This window comes from Rhizoctonia solani, chromosome 1 (assembly GCF_016906535.1).
Source record: "Rhizoctonia solani chromosome 1, complete sequence".
In the NCBI taxonomy this organism is placed as follows: domain Eukaryota; kingdom Fungi; phylum Basidiomycota; class Agaricomycetes; order Cantharellales; family Ceratobasidiaceae; genus Rhizoctonia; species Rhizoctonia solani.
Genome location: NC_057370.1, coordinates 744,222 through 760,759, shown reverse-complemented (window position 1 = coordinate 760,759; position 16,538 = coordinate 744,222). Strand labels below are relative to the sequence as shown.

The 16,538-nt window shown below is 48.7% G+C and overlaps 5 protein-coding genes across 5 annotated transcripts; 1 reads left to right on the top strand and 4 right to left on the bottom strand.

The window, feature by feature from the left end:
* Positions 1 to 783: 783 nt before the first annotated feature.
* Positions 784 to 2,452, bottom strand: RhiXN_03720 (beta-1,4-D-glucan cellobiohydrolase; the record flags this gene model as incomplete). The annotated part of the gene is made up of 3 exons (XM_043323537.1): positions 784 to 915; positions 974 to 1,777; positions 1,835 to 2,452. 3 exons carry the CDS (start codon positions 2,450 to 2,452, stop codon positions 784 to 786), a joined length of 1,554 nt encoding a protein of 517 aa, XP_043175956.1.
* Positions 2,453 to 3,631: 1,179 nt separating this feature from the next.
* On the bottom strand, positions 3,632 to 4,638 carry RhiXN_03719 (uncharacterized protein; the record flags this gene model as incomplete). Its single annotated transcript, XM_043323536.1, has 4 exons — positions 3,632 to 3,958; positions 4,049 to 4,306; positions 4,357 to 4,486; positions 4,541 to 4,638. The coding sequence occupies 4 exons, from the start codon at positions 4,636 to 4,638 to the stop codon at positions 3,632 to 3,634; spliced, it is 813 nt and encodes a 270-aa protein (XP_043175955.1).
* Positions 4,639 to 5,192: 554 nt separating this feature from the next.
* Positions 5,193 to 7,140, top strand: RhiXN_03718 (IMP dehydrogenase; the record flags this gene model as incomplete). Its single annotated transcript, XM_043323535.1, has 7 exons — positions 5,193 to 5,241; positions 5,304 to 5,476; positions 5,531 to 5,717; positions 5,771 to 6,573; positions 6,629 to 6,810; positions 6,876 to 6,984; positions 7,072 to 7,140. The coding sequence occupies 7 exons, from the start codon at positions 5,193 to 5,195 to the stop codon at positions 7,138 to 7,140; spliced, it is 1,572 nt and encodes a 523-aa protein (XP_043175954.1).
* A 193-nt stretch (positions 7,141 to 7,333) lies between these two features.
* On the bottom strand, positions 7,334 to 9,007 carry RhiXN_03717 (RuvB-like protein 1 (pontin 52); the record flags this gene model as incomplete). The annotated part of the gene is made up of 6 exons (XM_043323534.1): positions 7,334 to 7,505; positions 7,555 to 7,695; positions 7,752 to 7,912; positions 7,963 to 8,510; positions 8,569 to 8,778; positions 8,836 to 9,007. The coding sequence occupies 6 exons, from the start codon at positions 9,005 to 9,007 to the stop codon at positions 7,334 to 7,336; spliced, it is 1,404 nt and encodes a 467-aa protein (XP_043175953.1).
* A 180-nt stretch (positions 9,008 to 9,187) lies between these two features.
* Positions 9,188 to 16,177, bottom strand: RhiXN_03716 (ABC transporter G family member 11; the record flags this gene model as incomplete). Its single annotated transcript, XM_043323533.1, has 17 exons — positions 9,188 to 9,262; positions 9,317 to 9,481; positions 9,550 to 9,749; positions 9,807 to 9,866; positions 9,926 to 9,983; positions 10,037 to 10,162; positions 11,267 to 11,346; positions 11,401 to 11,915; positions 11,967 to 13,409; positions 13,492 to 13,755; positions 13,811 to 13,944; positions 13,998 to 14,237; positions 14,289 to 14,447; positions 14,499 to 15,101; positions 15,153 to 15,388; positions 15,439 to 15,744; positions 15,802 to 16,177. 17 exons carry the CDS (start codon positions 16,175 to 16,177, stop codon positions 9,188 to 9,190), a joined length of 5,040 nt encoding a protein of 1,679 aa, XP_043175952.1.
* Positions 16,178 to 16,538: the final 361 nt, after the last annotated feature.

Below are 16,538 nucleotides of genomic sequence, written 5' to 3'. Positions count from 1 at the left end.
CCCGTACCTCCCTCTTACCCCAAAGAACAAACCCTTCCTCGATCAACTTACAGATTCCATGAGCTCAGAACCAGGCTAGCTAGGATCCCGACACAAGGAGATGCGATATTAGAGGACAAGCACAAATATACTAATATGGCTATTGAACGTGCTATATATAGGATGAAGGAGTATAGCCTTGAGCTGTACAAAAAGTGCGTGTCCTAGGGATTCGTGCCCTTATATATCTGATTTTTTGTCATTTTAGGGGGCTGTGAATGCATATGTCGTCAGTCCAACCGAGCAAAGAGCAAAGAGAAAGTCCCACCATATATCAGCAATAGTTTTAATTACCATATTCCTATTTCTTTTGGGGGTATTTCTACAACGTTAGAGAAGGTCAGATTCCAGGAACTCCATAAAACCTTTTTGAAGGAACAATACAACTGGGAAAGAACCCGAGCTTTTTTGGCCTTCGTACGAGTAGTCACGGCTCGTAACAGTTGCTGAAGCAATTTGAGATTTGAAACAGTAATATAGATACCAAGAACCCACTCTTATATGATTAAAGGCATGGCCTATTCACTACTTGTACTTTATACTGTTATTTGGATGTTTATTGTTATATTAATTCCATCTGATGTACTGTCCCTAGTCTCTCCGGCCCCGAACTCAAAGCGATGATTTAACCGGAACAATGCCCTAAGAAGGTATGACTGCCCAAGAGATCGCTGACTAGAAAGTAGAAAAACCATGAAATTCGCCAATTCAGACTACCGTGTACACATGAACCAATGCAGTAAATTACAAGCACTGCGAGTAATACTCGCTGGAGTAAGTGCACTTGTAAGGAGAGGCGCAAACAGTTGGGCCGGTGTATCCCTTGCCGCCACATTGAGCGTAGTGAGGAGCGGTGGCACCAGAGGTGGTGGTAGTCTGAGAAGTCAAAGTGTTGTTAGCCACGCATATAGCATAAGGTAAATAAGGCACTTACCACGGGAGCCGAGGTGGTGGTAGTGGTGGTGGTGACGGGACCAGTCGTGATGGGACCAGTGGTACCGGAGTAGGTCGAGCCAATGTCACCGAAGCGGATGTTCGAGTAAGTGACGGATGCATTGGGGCTGTTGGTCTCGACATCCTTGGGCACACCAGAGGTGATAGGGCAACTACCACGAGCAATACCCGGGGTAGATGCGCTACCGCTGGTAGGGTAGTTGCTGTCGAGCCAGAGCATGTTGGCGGAGTGGTCATCCCAGATGGAGAGAACGAGAACCATTCCCTTGTCGAAGTCCTGGCCGAATTTGGTGAGGCCTCCCTTGGCGGCAAAGTCGTTACTGTCATTGAAGGCAGTCTTTTGGGCAGAGCAGAATTGGTCGGTAATCGAATCGTATGTGGACATTCCGGAGATGTTAGTCTTGGAGTTTTGAATGACCTTGCCATCCTGGACATAGAGACGGCGAATTTCCTTGAGAGCACCGCTGGCAGTTCCGTCCGCAGTGATGAACTGGGTGACGACGGTCATTTTCTTCTTGGTATCGAGGGTGAAGCCTGGACCGTAGAAGGTTTTGTCGCCCATGCGGTAAGAGTTGAAGTCGCAGCCAGGTTGGTCACAGAAAGATGCACATTCGGTACCGGTGCTGTCGCAGCGGGTTTGGCCGTTGACGGTGCAGGGATGGGGGGTGTATGCGGTGGAAATCGAGTTGCCCTCCCAGATATCCATCTCACTGCAGCAAGTACCGTAGCGACCAACTCCGGAGTTCGCATCGTTGCTTGATCCACCCCAGCCGATAACATTGGCCTAATCATATAAAATTACGTCAGGAGCAAGTAAAATGAAGTTAACATGAGGACTCACCTCGCCATTGATGAACTTGAGATCACGGGGGCACTGGGCGTCGCAGTATCCAGTTCCGTACTTGGCACCAGCCTTGTTGTTGGGGTACTTGGAGAGACCACCGTCGGCGTCCATCTGCGAAAAGTAGAGTGCACCGTTAAGACCACATGGGAGATTCGAGACGTCGACATCGAAAGTGAACTCTTGGTTCTTGAGCTTAAACATCTGGTAGGTAGAGTCGTCGGCCATGAGATAAACACGAGAGCCGACGTTGGTGCCCTCGCTCTTTGTGACGAACTTGAGGGTCAACGAGTTGCCACTGGCAGTGATACCGTAAGTGGCGGTATAATCGGCACCCTCGACAGCGCAGTTTTGAGCGCATTTAACTGGGTCGGAGCAAAGTGTCGAGTCCCAAGATTGGCCGGTGTAGCAGTTAGTGTATCCGCTAGTGGTGTGGAGCCAGCGCCAGTTGGCGTCGAGGACGATCTTGCCTTGAGATTGGGTCTGGCAGCCGCCCGACTTGGTGCATTTTTGCCAAGTGAGAGTGGGGTGAACTTCAGCCTTGTTGGTGCCGACTTGCTGAGCACGAGCGGCGGCGATAAGAGCGAGAGAAAGAAGAACTTTAGAGCGAAGAGACATGGTTGGCCAAGTATGAGAGAGGAGCAGGAGCTGAACCGGGTAGAGAACCGATGCAGTTCATCGTTTCAGACCAGCAATTTTTATACAACTCTGTGCTCGGTAAATTCCCGGTATACTTTATTTGAAAAAAGATAGTCTAAGGTACAGTCATCGCTTTGTATCCTAGTCGCAAATTACAGTCATGTTCAGGTGGTCATTCTAAAATTACCTTCTTAGGAACCAGCCAAGCGACGGGGTCACAAGACTGTATTTTTGGAAAGATCCTGGGCGTGGGCTGGGCGCGTGTATGATAGGATAGAAGACTTCGATGAGTAGTTCCGAAGATATTTGACAGAGTCTAGTTAGCCGTTCTAGTCGAGCCCGAAATGGCGCCGACAGCACAGTCCCGGCCACAGGCTGCCTCGATTCAAAGTCGGTAGATGGATGAGATACTCCGGTACCTGAAATATAGTTCAATCTCCGTACCGGCCGCCTTCTCGGTGGTAGCACGTAGAGTCAGGTGGCTCACGTGCAGGCTCTGGAGCTTATGTAAATTTACCCGATGGGTCTCCGAGTAAGTGAAGCTTTGCACGTCAAAGCCAAGTAAGAGTAAGCTTCAGATAAGGTTAATGAAAGCTTCTGCACCGAAGATACGAATGGTGTCGCTCCGTACCGCCATTATAATGTAATGAAGGCGCGGTCGATTCAAGTTGCAGGCTCTGGTTTGGAAAGTAAGCGCTGGGCGACAATATGGATAGATGGGGTTATTCTAGGTGTGGTCAACGTTTCGAGCAACACAAAATTTAATCGTATTATGTACTTCTGGAGAGATCGCTTAGGAGCGACAGTAACATACCCACGTATACTTTGAAAATTAGTTTCGCCGAACAACATCGTGCAGCTCTCAAGGTCGTCTGGTTTTATTAAGGCCTGACCCAGCATCATGAAATTACTTCTCGCAAATGATAACCTGTCAACTTGATAGCGGGAAACGAAATAGTTCCGGAGATACCCCCAGGACTGAAAGACGTTGTCACATTATATTACGGAATACGGTCGGACGTGCTCCTTGAATCACGCGGGAAGTTCTCATGACATTAAGCTTTAAAATATATCCACCATCGATTACTCGATAATTGAAGTCCACACATTATCATACATCAAACTACCTCCCAAACCTCAACCAGGAAATGCCACCTTCTACTGGTTCTTTTTCTCCAGACTGGGCCCCTTGGGCGATTCAGTGCGGAGAGGGCTCTGAATACCAGCTAGGGCGTTGATTCCAACCATGAGCAGCGGAATGAGGAGCCCGAAAGCAATGATCAGAGCAGTCAAGAGACCTGGGGTGAGAAGTTGATAGCGAGCAAGGATACCACCAGTAGGGAGAGTTGCGTTGGCGAAAGTGGTAATAGTATGAGGTTGATCAACAAAGTTGGGGCGACTAAGGGAGTTTGGTTGCTGGCGTTTGGTAACAAGGGTCGAAACTGAGCTCGAGGTACCGGACAAGAAAATGGCGTAAGAGTTGAACTGGGAGATGATTGATCAAGATTTTGCTCGAGGTCTCGTCTGATAAACGAGTCAAATAAGAGTCCTATAGCCTAAACAGAGTAGACTTACCATCCGAGCTCCAAAACTTCTCAGTTGACTCTGGTAAATCGAAATAAATAACACGCTTCGAGGTTCCGTGGTAGGAGCTTCCGAGCGACCATTCATCTGCCGCAAATCCACACAATGCGGCAACGTCACGAGCAACAACATCTGTCTCAGGGACGCTGGAGCTGGAATGTACGGGAAGTGGACTTTGGCCGGGGCTTGTTGCAATCGCGTTTTCAAATGCGATTTATGGGGTAGAGACGAGAGTTTATTGGCGTGCAACTACAAACCGACGTCAGCGCAAATGATTGTAAGTTGATATATTTACTGACGCCCGGTTGTCCAATCACGATCATGGCGTCGAGCGAGCATAGCTCGTCAGTGCTCATCAGAGAGTTGAGAATCTGTGCATGAGATGGCACCGTTGGGTTTTGCTCCATTAGTGCGTCGATGACGAGGGAGCTGCGGTGGACTGGGCTCAGACAACCAAGATATATATCAATAAAAGCCACTTACGGGTGATTGGACCATGCCAAAAACGGTACCGAGTCGTAAAACGCGTTGGCGAACCCAGACAAGAGAACAGCGCTCGCAACCACTGATGACTTAAACATGTTACTGGTCGTGGTGGGATCGAGGAAGGATCGATTATGTCATTGTGTTAAGAAACCATTACCCACGTGATGTTTTCTCAAGAACCACCACCAATCACCACCTGGGGCACACAGACATTTTGTCAAAAAGTCAAAGTCTTTCATTGAGTGAGATACGTCACAGTATCAGCCGGCCTCCCAGACACCCTTGTATCTGCTCAACTATTCCCCATAACTTAACCTTTCAAGGTCGGATTGTCCAACTAAGCACTCTTAAACCGAATTGGTTGAAGTTCGGCTGGATATGATATCGTTTTGGCGATTTTTTCGCATGACTAGCCACGGTTCTAGCGAGCCTTCTGAATCAACAAGGCCTAGATAAGATAGGTAGCCGGCGCTTATGCTTAGACTCGTGTGTCAGCAACTCAAATTTATTTTACCAAATTAGAACTAGAGAGGACCGGGCCCTATCCTCACATCTTTCACGCTTCCGCAAGTATAAAGTCACCTGCCCCGGATACTACTCAGCTTTTAATCTTCTCTCTTCTCCACCACTCTTACACCTCGACTACTACATGCCCACCACGATTAAGGCTACTTACCTCGACCCCAAGGATGCTCTCCGTGAGCTCGATACGTACAATAACCGGGATGGACTCTCTGTCTCCGAACTCTCGACTCCAAAGTCCGAGGTGGTTTGACATATAATGATTTCCTGGTCTTGCCGGGCAAAATCGACTTCCCAGCCGGCGAGGTTATCACTGAGAGCCGAGTCACTCGTAACGTGACCCTCAAGACCCCATTTATGAGTAGCCCTATGGATACCGTGACTGAGAAAGAGATGGCTATTAGCATGGCGGTATGTATGCTCATGGTAGCACCACTCAGGCATAGCTGAATACCTCTCTGGCAGCTCCTAGGAGGTATTGGTGTCATTCACCACAATCAATCCGCCGAATCACAAGCTGCAATGGTCCGAGCCGTAAAGCGACACGAGAATGGTTTCATCTCGGACCCCGTGGTTCTCGCACCCAGCAACCACGTTTCCGATGTCCTTGAGATCAAGGAGCGACTTGGCTTCTGTGGTATTCCTATTACGGGTAGGTTTATTTTATATTCGCTTTATATTACGTCCCGTCTGACGGGCTTTTAGATACTGGTGCACTCAACGGCAAGCTCCTGGGCCTCGTGACTGCTCGCGACATTCAGTTTGAATCGCCGGATGTTCTCTTGTCAGAAGTTATGACTACGAACCTTACGACTGCGCCGGCAGGCACTACTCTTGCTGAAGCAAATGAACTTCTTCGAACCTCCAAGAAAGGCAAACTTCCTTTGGTTGACAAAGAAGGCCACCTCGTTTCGTTACTTGCTCGCTCGGATTTGCTCAAAAACCAAAACTACCCGCTCGCGAGCAAGAATCCGGAGACGAAGCAGCTGTACAGTGCTGCTGCTATCGGGACTCGTCCCGCTGACAGAGACCGCCTTAAACTTCTTGTCGATGCCGGACTAGACATTGTCGTTTTGGACTCGAGCCAGGGCAACTCGATCTATCAGATTGAGATGATCAAATGGATCAAGGAGACTCATCCCAAGCTCGAGGTCATTGCTGGCAACGTCGTCACCCGCGAACAAGCTGCGAACCTTATCGCCGCTGGTGCAGATGGTCTCCGCGTGGGCATGGGTTCAGGATCCATTTGCATTACTCAAGAAGTCATGGCTTGCGGTCGTCCTCAGGCTACAGCGGTGTATGCGGTCGCCGAGTTTGCGAACCGGTTTGGCGTCCCCGTAATCGCTGATGGCGGTATTAGCAATGTTGGACATGTCGTCAAGGCCTTGGCTCTGGGCGCTGGCGCTGTCATGATGGGTGGTCTGTTGGCTGGTACTACCGAAGCTCCCGGTGAATACTTCTACCACGAGGGCAAGCGTGTTAAGGCCTACCGCGGAATGGGTAGCATTGTAGGTATATTTCTTGTCGCGCTCTGACGTGATCTGACGTATCTTACTCATGTAGGAGGCAATGGAGCAAGGCAAAGCTAAGCCTGGCTCGGCAGCGAGCTCGTCTAAACTCAATGGAGCCTCCAAGTCCAAGGTTGGATCGAACGTCCACGAAAACGCAGCTACAAGCCGTTACTTCTCCGAGTCATCAGCCATCAAAGTCGCGCAGGGCGTATCCGGTGACGTTCAAGACAAGGGGTGAGTACAGTCAAATAGATACCCATGTGGGATGGGTAACTTAACGGATCGTGGGGATCGAATAGGTCCATTCAAAAGTTCCTTCCATACCTCCACACCGGTCTTCAACATTCGCTCCAGGACATTGGAACCCCAAGTGTCCAACTACTGCAGGATGGTGTGCGTAAGGGATCGGTTCGTTTCGAGTGTCGAACCGCCAGCGCCCAATTGGAGGGTGGTGTTCATGGATTAAACTCTTATACCAAGCGTTTGTTTGCTTAGTTGGATGGTGCAGGACTTTCAGGAGGGATTTTGGAGAACTGGTTTATGAATGATTATATTGCCGCGTGATTCGGTTTTAAATGCAAAGAAGTATTCCTCGTTTGATGTATCTATAGGAGTGATGTCGTGCTCGTGCAATACAATTTTTATTACAGATAAGTCCCGCGATGTGAAGTGCTGCCGGTTTGGCTACATATTGTTTTGGTGAAGAGTAGAGCGAGCATGTACAGCACGGAAATACGAGACCTCTGATTGCATCAACTCATGAAGAAGCTCCTCCTGTGTACCCACCCCCTGCGGCTGCCATCATACCCGCACTTGTTTTCGCATCTAAGAACAGTTCGTTCATTTCGCCTATGTCCGTTGGAAGAATTTCTTTTCGTCCGGACAAAGACGCCACAATGCTCGCTGGCGTAATTAACTGGAGTGCGTATCTAGGAGAAAAGTCAGGAACAAGGTAGATCAATGTTGAAGAACACCAACCTCAGTGACCCCTTCTCCCCCTCCTCAGAAAGTCGATCAAGTGTGCCTGGACCCAGTGTCAAGCCTTCAACTGAGGCCCTTAGGGCCACAACCTGTGCAACTTGTGCCCGAGTATAAGGGTCTGTTTTTACAATTAAACATCTGAGGTTTTTGATATGTCAGGACCATCATAATCAACAAGGTCCTGGAGAGCATACCGGTCAAGCAGGTCAGACGGAATACCGTGTGCGCTATAGACGTCAGTTGTGCCTCGGACCAAAGATTTGCCTCGGTTTGTCGCGAGAATAACCGTAGGGGCCATCGGTGACTCGAGCAATAAATTGAGATACGTGAAACACTCGATGTCGAGCATATGGACCTAAAATTGAAGGTTTAGAACAGCTGATGGGATGTAATACGCAAACTTACCTCGTCAATGAACACAACGCCAGGCACAACTTCTGCGACGCCCTGGTCTACGTAGCCTTTCACCACTTTATTGACCTCCCTCCTTAATTTCTCTGTAATCTCGGTTCGGTTCGATTTCACAAGTTGTCCCATGACACTCAGCACATCTTGACCGCCACTCGGCCGGGCGTTTGCAGCATCCAAATCTCCGAGAGTCACGTCTTGAACCAGTTGCTTCTTTTTGTGCACTTCGCCTTTCGGGAGAGGAACGTAGGTGTCGCTCTCGAGGTCGAAAGCGGAAGCATATGCATCTGACCTCCCGACGCGCTTCACAGCGCCTGTGTTGGCTTCAATGTAGACCACGTCCCCAACAACAATTTTTTCCTTGAGAATTGACTCATAGATGCCGGGGTCAAGCCGTAACTGCTTGGTTCCCTTGACAGTTTTGAGTCCGATTACTACGTTAGATATTGTTTTCCCGTAGCCACTGAGCGGATTTTCAGATTCAGTGGGTGTAAGTTCGGTAAGTTCGCCTTCGTAAACTTCCTTCGTCTCCTTGATACGCAAGCCTGAAGGCCGTTTGATTATAAACCACACTGGCAGAGAATCGGAACAAAACGAATATACCTATCGCTCGTCGGAAGACTTCAGCGAGGACTTCTGTTTTCTTCACCTCAGCACTGTATACCTCACTCCCAACCATTGGACAGAAAGGGACTTTGGCGCCGAGTTCCTGAGAGATAGCAAGCGCGAGGGCAGTTTTTCCTGTTCCTGGAGCACCAGCAAGCAACAAAGCTCTTCCGGAGAACTTGCGGGACTTTACGAGCTCCACCACAACTCCACATGCCTATTATTTCATCAGTCTATTGTTTAGGGTTAAAGAACTATATTTACTTGCCTCGCGCGCCATCTCCTGCCCAATGAACCCAGCACTTGCGGGTAAGGCATTTCCTTCAGGACCAAGACCCAACCCTTTGATGTGGGAGTGAGGTGCAATACGAGACGAACGGCCTGTAGTCGAGGTACTAGGTACCGTTATTGTGGGAGCAGTCGATGTGCTTGCCATATTTTGAAGGTTAAGATGGAAAGGTAAACAATGAATTTGCAAGTGGGTGTTAGTTGTTTGGCTCGGCGCTTATGGAACATCTCGCATCCCAAACAGGTTGGATCAAAATACATTAGTTCGAGCAATTATTCCTTGGTAGGCAAACTATAATAGTACAAATCAAAATATGATCATGGGTCCTTATTGGTTAATGAGCTGGCGAAAAGTCAAGGATATTCGTCCCTCGGTTATCTTTGGCTGCTTGGGGATTTCATGCTGCAATCAACCAATTAAACAGCACACCCAAGCAAACGATGTTATCCAACTGACCTTCCAATTGTCCTGTGTTTGACCTTGCATCACAACCAGACTGCCATTCGCAAGGTCCAAGCGTTTAGCTTCCACCGTCTTTGATTTACTACCTTTGTTACGACCGGCAGATTTGGGTGACATAATGAAGGTCCTGACTGCACCTAGACTGACACTCGCTATGACCTAGTAACAATGTGATGAATATGTATATCTGATGCAAATAAGTCGATCATACAATATATTTATCTCACCTTATTCTCTTTAGTGTCACTATGCTTCCCAATATACACACTACCATCTTCATACTTGTTTAGCATGACATGATTAAAAGTTACCCCCAGTTGCTCCTCCACCTGGTCTTGTATTTTTCGGAGTGTAGGAGGGTATTCAGTGTGTAGTATGACCGGATGTCCAGAATACTTTACAGTCAGTCGTGGGTCTGTCGCATAAGCTACGTTTCAAAGTAAGTCGAATATGTAAATGGGGCCATCAACTGAACGAGGCGTACCGGCAATCAAACGGCTCTGAATTACATCCTTCCCGTAGACCTTGAGAGTAGGCCGATACCCTGTAAAAACAACGACATTAAGTGATACTGGCTATTCTAGTCTTTAGAAGGCAACTTACACGTATCTAAAGTATTCAACTCCTCGTACCACTGATCAGCCGTTTCGGACGGAATAAACTTGGAGCCCAAAGTTGAGGACTGCAAGCAAAAATGAGAAACTGAAAACATACGTCTTCTTTATAGTATACATCCGCGCCTTCCAGTTCGATTTTGTATTTGGTCGAAAATTCAACGTCAGGCTGGAACTGCTTGAATAGTCGATCCACTTGCGATTGCGTTGTTTTAGGCCTCTTGGCCTGGGTTTGAGAGGTCGAAGTAGTCTGTAACCTGCGTTTGGACATGGGGGAGCCAGCACCCCAAAGGACAAGTGAACTCCGGTCATATATCCGCAGCCCGTGGTGGCGGCCGATGTATGGGCCGATGATTCATCATCTACGTATGGTACCAGATCGAGGTGACGTATGGTTTTGATGACAGGGGGGCCCTATCTGACTTAGCCTATAGTTAATTCAGGATCCATTTTAGAGTTATTATCGTCGACCGTTTGCTAGGTCCGTCGAGCAGCGAATCATAAGTATCGATCGACGTGGTTACACACACTTCCTGCCATAGAATTAGGGCAATATGAGAAACAACTGAATTTGGGGTATACGTATACACCTTCCTTGGATCTTCCTGTCAGAATCTGTTGTGTACCGAACTGATATGTATTTATATGTTACTGACTTAATACTCAATTCATTTGTCGGAGCTACACGATTAGGAGCGGTGCCAATGCTGCGATATTAGTGGTATGAATCATGACCGATACGAGGACTTGAGATTTGCAATCCGAACACCGTCTGCTTCCACTGTGTCAATTAAAGGTACGGAAACTCCTTAAAAGATAGCCCGGAGTATTGATATCAGTCAGAGCTCTACTAGCCTGGTACTGAAGGTTAGCAAGGACTCAATCTCGTGGAAGTACTTTCGTAATCGGCTACTAAAGGGGATACTACAGCTATAGTCGCTACCGCCCTCAAGCGTGATCACAGATCACCACAGAACTAAACGTTTAAATCAAGTTGGCAAGTGCCCACCAGTAGTGTTGTCAAAGAGCGAGATGATCAAAGAGGAGCGCAAGGAGCGTATTCTCTGATGGCGCCCAACAGTACTTTCGCGCCTTAAGCAAATGCTCTTCGATAGCACATGGACACATTTAAATATTTGATAGTGACATGTATTGGGAAATCTCCAACATTGATTGGCAACAATGATTATATTGTCGAAAGACAAAACGTATTGTATAAAGGAGAGATTGGGGGTTTGAATACTAAGGAGCTATCTCTTAGCAAATCTGAAAAACTTGGAGGCAGCTAAAGTAATGATAATGTTGAAACCAATAAAAGCAAGCATAATACCAAGCTCTCTCCAGCGGTCGTCAAACTTGATCTCGAGTCCGGCATAAAAGTCGTCGCCCAGAGAATAAGGACAATAACGCCTGTGATCCTGAATTAGCCTAGGTTTCAAAGATGCAGAAAGCGTAACGACGTACAGTCAGATGTAGCATCTGGATTGTCAAGATATCCCACAGTTGCGTTCACGAAATCACCAGCCCACTGCAGGCAACTCTCGCCCGATGGAGGCTGGAATACCGAGAACTCATTTTCTGTACAAATGATTGGGAGTCCGTGCAGTTCGGTGGTGACCAAACCGGAAATGAGCCGGGTGAAGGGATCAAGTTGGTATAACCAAGCACGCCAAAATGCTGGCATCGAGGGCTTAGGGATTGAGACACCGCAAAACAAGGAGAACTGATTATAGGCGGTAAGTTTGAAGTCCTCGTAGACAAAGGGAAGGTAGTTATAACTCACAACAACCAGTAGGAACGGATTCAGCAGCGAAGCAATGTACACGCTAGGAGTAAGGGCGGCCAACATTTGACCGAGAGTGACGGAGAAAAACTCGGTTGCCAGAATCATGAAAAAGTGGTAGCCCGCGCGATCCGATGCTGTGTTAAAGCCGGCGGGGTAATATAGCAGCAGGAAGTATGTCACTGCGCAAATAATTCTACAAGATGATTAGTGAATAGAATGCGAAGTATAAGCTACCAGAACTTACGAGTACGGCACCTCAGCCATCAGCTGTCCAAGAGCAAAGACGATCTGAGAGTACATCCGAGACGACGACTCGCGAGTAAAGATCATACGGGCCAAGATGAACATCGGTTCCACCTGCGAGATGATGATTGCTGGCATTACGCTCGCCTGGAAGATAGCAAACACACGGTACTGGAGATCTTGAGTAGAGTTTCCAAGATTCAAATAAGTCAGAGAAGTTATAAGTGCGATAGCTCCGTGCGTGAATAGCCGAGTGAATCCATAGTCGGGCTGCCTCCAAAAGGCGGTAAGCGTACGTTCCGAGACGATCTTGAGCTGATAGAAGAACGGAGTAGCATATTCCTGGTCGGCCTTCGGGTCCGACTCCGGGGGGTGTTGTGCGGCCTCTGCCCTGATATGCTGGATTTCGCGTTTGACCTGCTCAAAGTTGGCGCTCTGACGCCAGAGCTCAGCCCAATCAGTCGGTCCAATACGGTCGCGAGAGCCAGCACCAATTGCCTCGAGCACATATTCAGCGGGGTTTGCATCAGAAGGACATTCAGCCCCACGTTCCGCCAGGTACCTCACAAGGTGCTGGCTATCCTTTCCGATGGGACCAAAGTAAACGCATTCGCCACCGCGCTGGAGTAAGAGTAGGTTGTCAAACTGCTCGAACAACAGAGCATTGGGTTGATGGATCGTGCACAAGATAGCCTGACCAGCAGCAGCAAGCTTCTTCAGGAATCGGACAATGTTGTACGCGGACTGGCCATCAAGGCCAGAGGTAGGCTCATCTAGGAAGAGTAGAAGCTGAGGCTTGGCAGCAAGCTCGACACCGATCGTGACACGCTTGCGAGCTTCGACGCCAAGGCCGACGCCAGGCTGACCAATCATAGCATCGGCGATGTCCTCCATCTCGAGCAGGGCAATAACCTCTTCCACGTATGCGTCCTTTTCTTCTTTGGTGACCTCATATGGCTGCCTCAAATAGGCAGAGAAACGTAGGGCCTCGCGAACAGTGGCTGTAGATTCATGAACATCAAGCTGCTCGCAGTAGGCAGTACCACGCTGGAAGGCAACGCCAGTGGGTTGGCCGCCGATGAGCACGTCGCCGTGGATGACTCCGATGGTCTTGCGACCGGCCAATACGTCCAGGAGCGTTGTCTTTCCGGCGCCGGAAGATCCCATAAGAGCAGTTAAAGTACCAGGTTTAACGTAGCCAAAAACCTTGTTTAGGAGCTGACGTGTGCCACCCGGAACAGGAACAGTGTAATCGAGGTTCTCCCATGTAAACGCCTTGCCGCTGGTGGTCGTAGTACCGCTGATAGCGCCATCGTCTTCATTCTTGCGACCTGCGGCCTTGCGTTGATGAAGACGTTCATTAAGTTCCTTATTCTCCTTCTTTTCCTTGGCGTAGATCGTCACTGCACGCGCGTTGGCCCCGTGTCTGGCAGGTTCCAGGTTACTATTAGCAGTTTAACTGAGTAAGTATATGCTACTCACTGGAATTTCTCCATAGCTATTATCTGCAGCACCACAAAACCCACCCAAAACAGAACAAGGATGCCAAAGTTTCGCCATATTTGATCCTCCGGTACTGGTAGCCAGCCCAGATGTATGCATCTCCATCCACGAGTGGTTGGCCTGGGCTCGCTCCCGCAAGAGTACAAGCCTGGTTGGGTCCGAGCTCGGTGGGATACTTCGTGATGCTGCCAACATTACGAGGAACAATGTATGTGCCAACGCACTGAAGATCGATTCGATAGAACTCGTTCGCCATTAATGCGCCAAATCCATAGTTGAGAGGGTTCCTGGAATCGCATAAACGATGGGAAAATGGCTCCAGCGGTCGACCGCATTACTTACATGTACCAAATCCAAAAGAGCCATCGTTTCATTGCTTGAACTGGAATCATATATCCAGAATATGAAACCATGCAAGTGATGATAAGCGCGGCGGAGCGAGATGCCATTTCATATCCAGTGCAGACAATACCGATCTGCATAGGAAAATATTAGTATCGCAAACAACGCCGTGATTAATGCTACTTACCAGGCGGAAGAACGCGGTCATCACAAGAAAGGTAAGGTATATAAATAAGAAGAATGTAAAAAATGCCCCCGCGGTACGATCCAGACCGTACATGAAGTACACTATGATGGAGAATAAAAGCACCCGAATGGACGACAGGGGAATGTCTGTAATAGTCTGTGCGACAGAGAGCGCGCTGGCCCGATAGAACCGGTAAGAAAGTTGCTTGTACAAGATCGGACGACCGCCCATCATAGTCGGCTGAGAGTACTAGTTAAGTAAATGTAATGTTCGTTATCAATCACCACGCACCAATTCACTAAACGCATTGAACGCGTTGAATAGTAGGGCGTTAAACATCGCTCCACCTCGAGTGAATCCGCCAGCGGCGGTAGCCGGTAAGTTGAGAAATACACTTCCTGCTACAAGAGCAATTATGATAGAGGTGGCAAAACTGGTAAAAATAGAGAACTATAGAGAGATAATTAGTGAGGGTTTAAGCACGTTTCGGAGGTGGCTTACTGTATCCTGAATTTGCAAAAGCCATTGACGCCAGACCAATGTCTTCACCATACCGAAAAAGCTGACCGTATGCGGGTCCTTGCGTGACACATGCTTGCGCTTCTCCTCTTTGTTTGCTTGTAAGAACTGACCTTTAGTCCCGGAGGGGTCGTCTCCCTCTCCCTGCCACTCGGCTTGCATGGTTTGACGCTCCGCTACCAACCTAGACCAGTATTTGCTCTGTTGGAACGCCTGAGCCAGCTGGTCTGGAGTCGACGGGACATCTGCGGCTGAGCGACCGTCCGCAAATGCACGTTCATTTGGGTCCGTGCAACCTGTGAGATAGTCGGCAGTCGTCTGACGTGGCATGTTACGGAAGCCGAGCGAGAGCATGTATGCGCGGGCTTCCTTGGCAGGTCCAAAGTAAACCTGGCGGCCTTCGTCAATGAGCAGTACCTTATCAAATTGATCGTAGATTCCCTCTCCAGCTTGGTAAAGGGAGACGAAGGTGGTGAGCTTAAAAATATCCGTCATTATACGGAGGGACTTCGCGTAGTCTAGCGCAGTGGAAGCATCGAGACCTCGGGTAGAGTTGTCCCAAGAACATACAACAGCACGAGAAGCCTGATGACATGTATTAGCAGCCAGCAAATTATTCATGATGATATCACTCACCATCATCTCAGCGATCGATACACGCTTGCGCTCTCCACCCGAAACGCCACGCACAAACTCATTCCCAACTACGGTATTGCGAGTATGCGCAATGTTGAGCATAGACAACAATGTGCTAAGCACCTCGTCATTTAACTCCGCCCTAGTCTGTTCTGGGAGTAGCCGGCCCGGGGATTTGAGCTTCAACGCAAACTGCAACGTTTGAGCGACGCTTAGAAGAGGGTAGTGAATATCGTCTGAGCAGAAAGTTAGACTTGTATCTGATTGAAACAATACCCTTGCATACCTTCCATGTTGTAAGCTGCTTGGCCAGCATAACGTTTTCCAAACTCTTGAGCATCGAACCCAGCATATCTTACATCCCCGTCGACAGAGAGAAAGCTACCTCGTTGGTTGGTGATCGTCTTTAAGAATGATGAACACCCGGCACCGGGGCGACCAAGGACTAAGACCATTTCCCCCGGATGTACGGCACCATTGAAAGAGTGTAAGATAGCTTTGGGAGCAGCCGATGGGCCACCTACTAGGCTTTTTGCAAGGTAGTAAGGTGACAGAAAGAACTCCTTGACTGCGTCAGGAAACGTGCGAACGTCTTTAGCGCAGTTAGTTAGTCAAACGTAGGCATCGTGACATTTCATAAGACGCTCACAAATCTTGACACCTCCTACACCGGTCACCCGCAGGTTCTCAAACGTGACTCCGACGTGCTTCTTGGCGAACCCCGCTTCGTCTTGCTTGCCCGAGGTAGTGCGAAGATACTCGAGCAAGTCAAATGTTTCCTGCTTCTCGATGTCGCCACCAGATTTGTCGTTATGCTGTGTACTTTGACGAGTGAGACGCCGTGCAAGCGCATGAAACTGAGCCTGCGCCTCCTCTACATTAACAGACCCATGACCGTTGGACTGTTTCTTAACAACTTCGCTCATTTCGATGTGATCCGAGGGAGCATGAGAGGTTACTGCCGTGTTTGTATCGGATGCGGCCGTGGCCGGTCGCTGCGGGTCGCTGGTGTCGAGATACGACATTAAAAGAGATAAGAGATTGAGGAATAAGCTTCCTACCGTCCTGTTTTATATACCCAAGCCATGTGAGGTGGATACTCAAATTACATTAGGTATCCTCCGCATTGTCGCCGCTCGGCGTGACCTCCGAGCTCCATATACCGCGCGCAGAGGCATCTGTAATAAGAGATACAACGTTTTAGTGATCCTATGTTTGAAGGAAGAAGTATCTTGCAACAGAGGTATTTCAGCGTGGTCATCTCGTTGACGAAACGGAAGCCGATAATCCTACAAAATTAAGCCGGAAACCAGTCTTTCAGCCCACCATCATGAAAAATACCCCAGAATACTTCGGTCGCCGATGCCTGAGTACTGAGCAATGTCC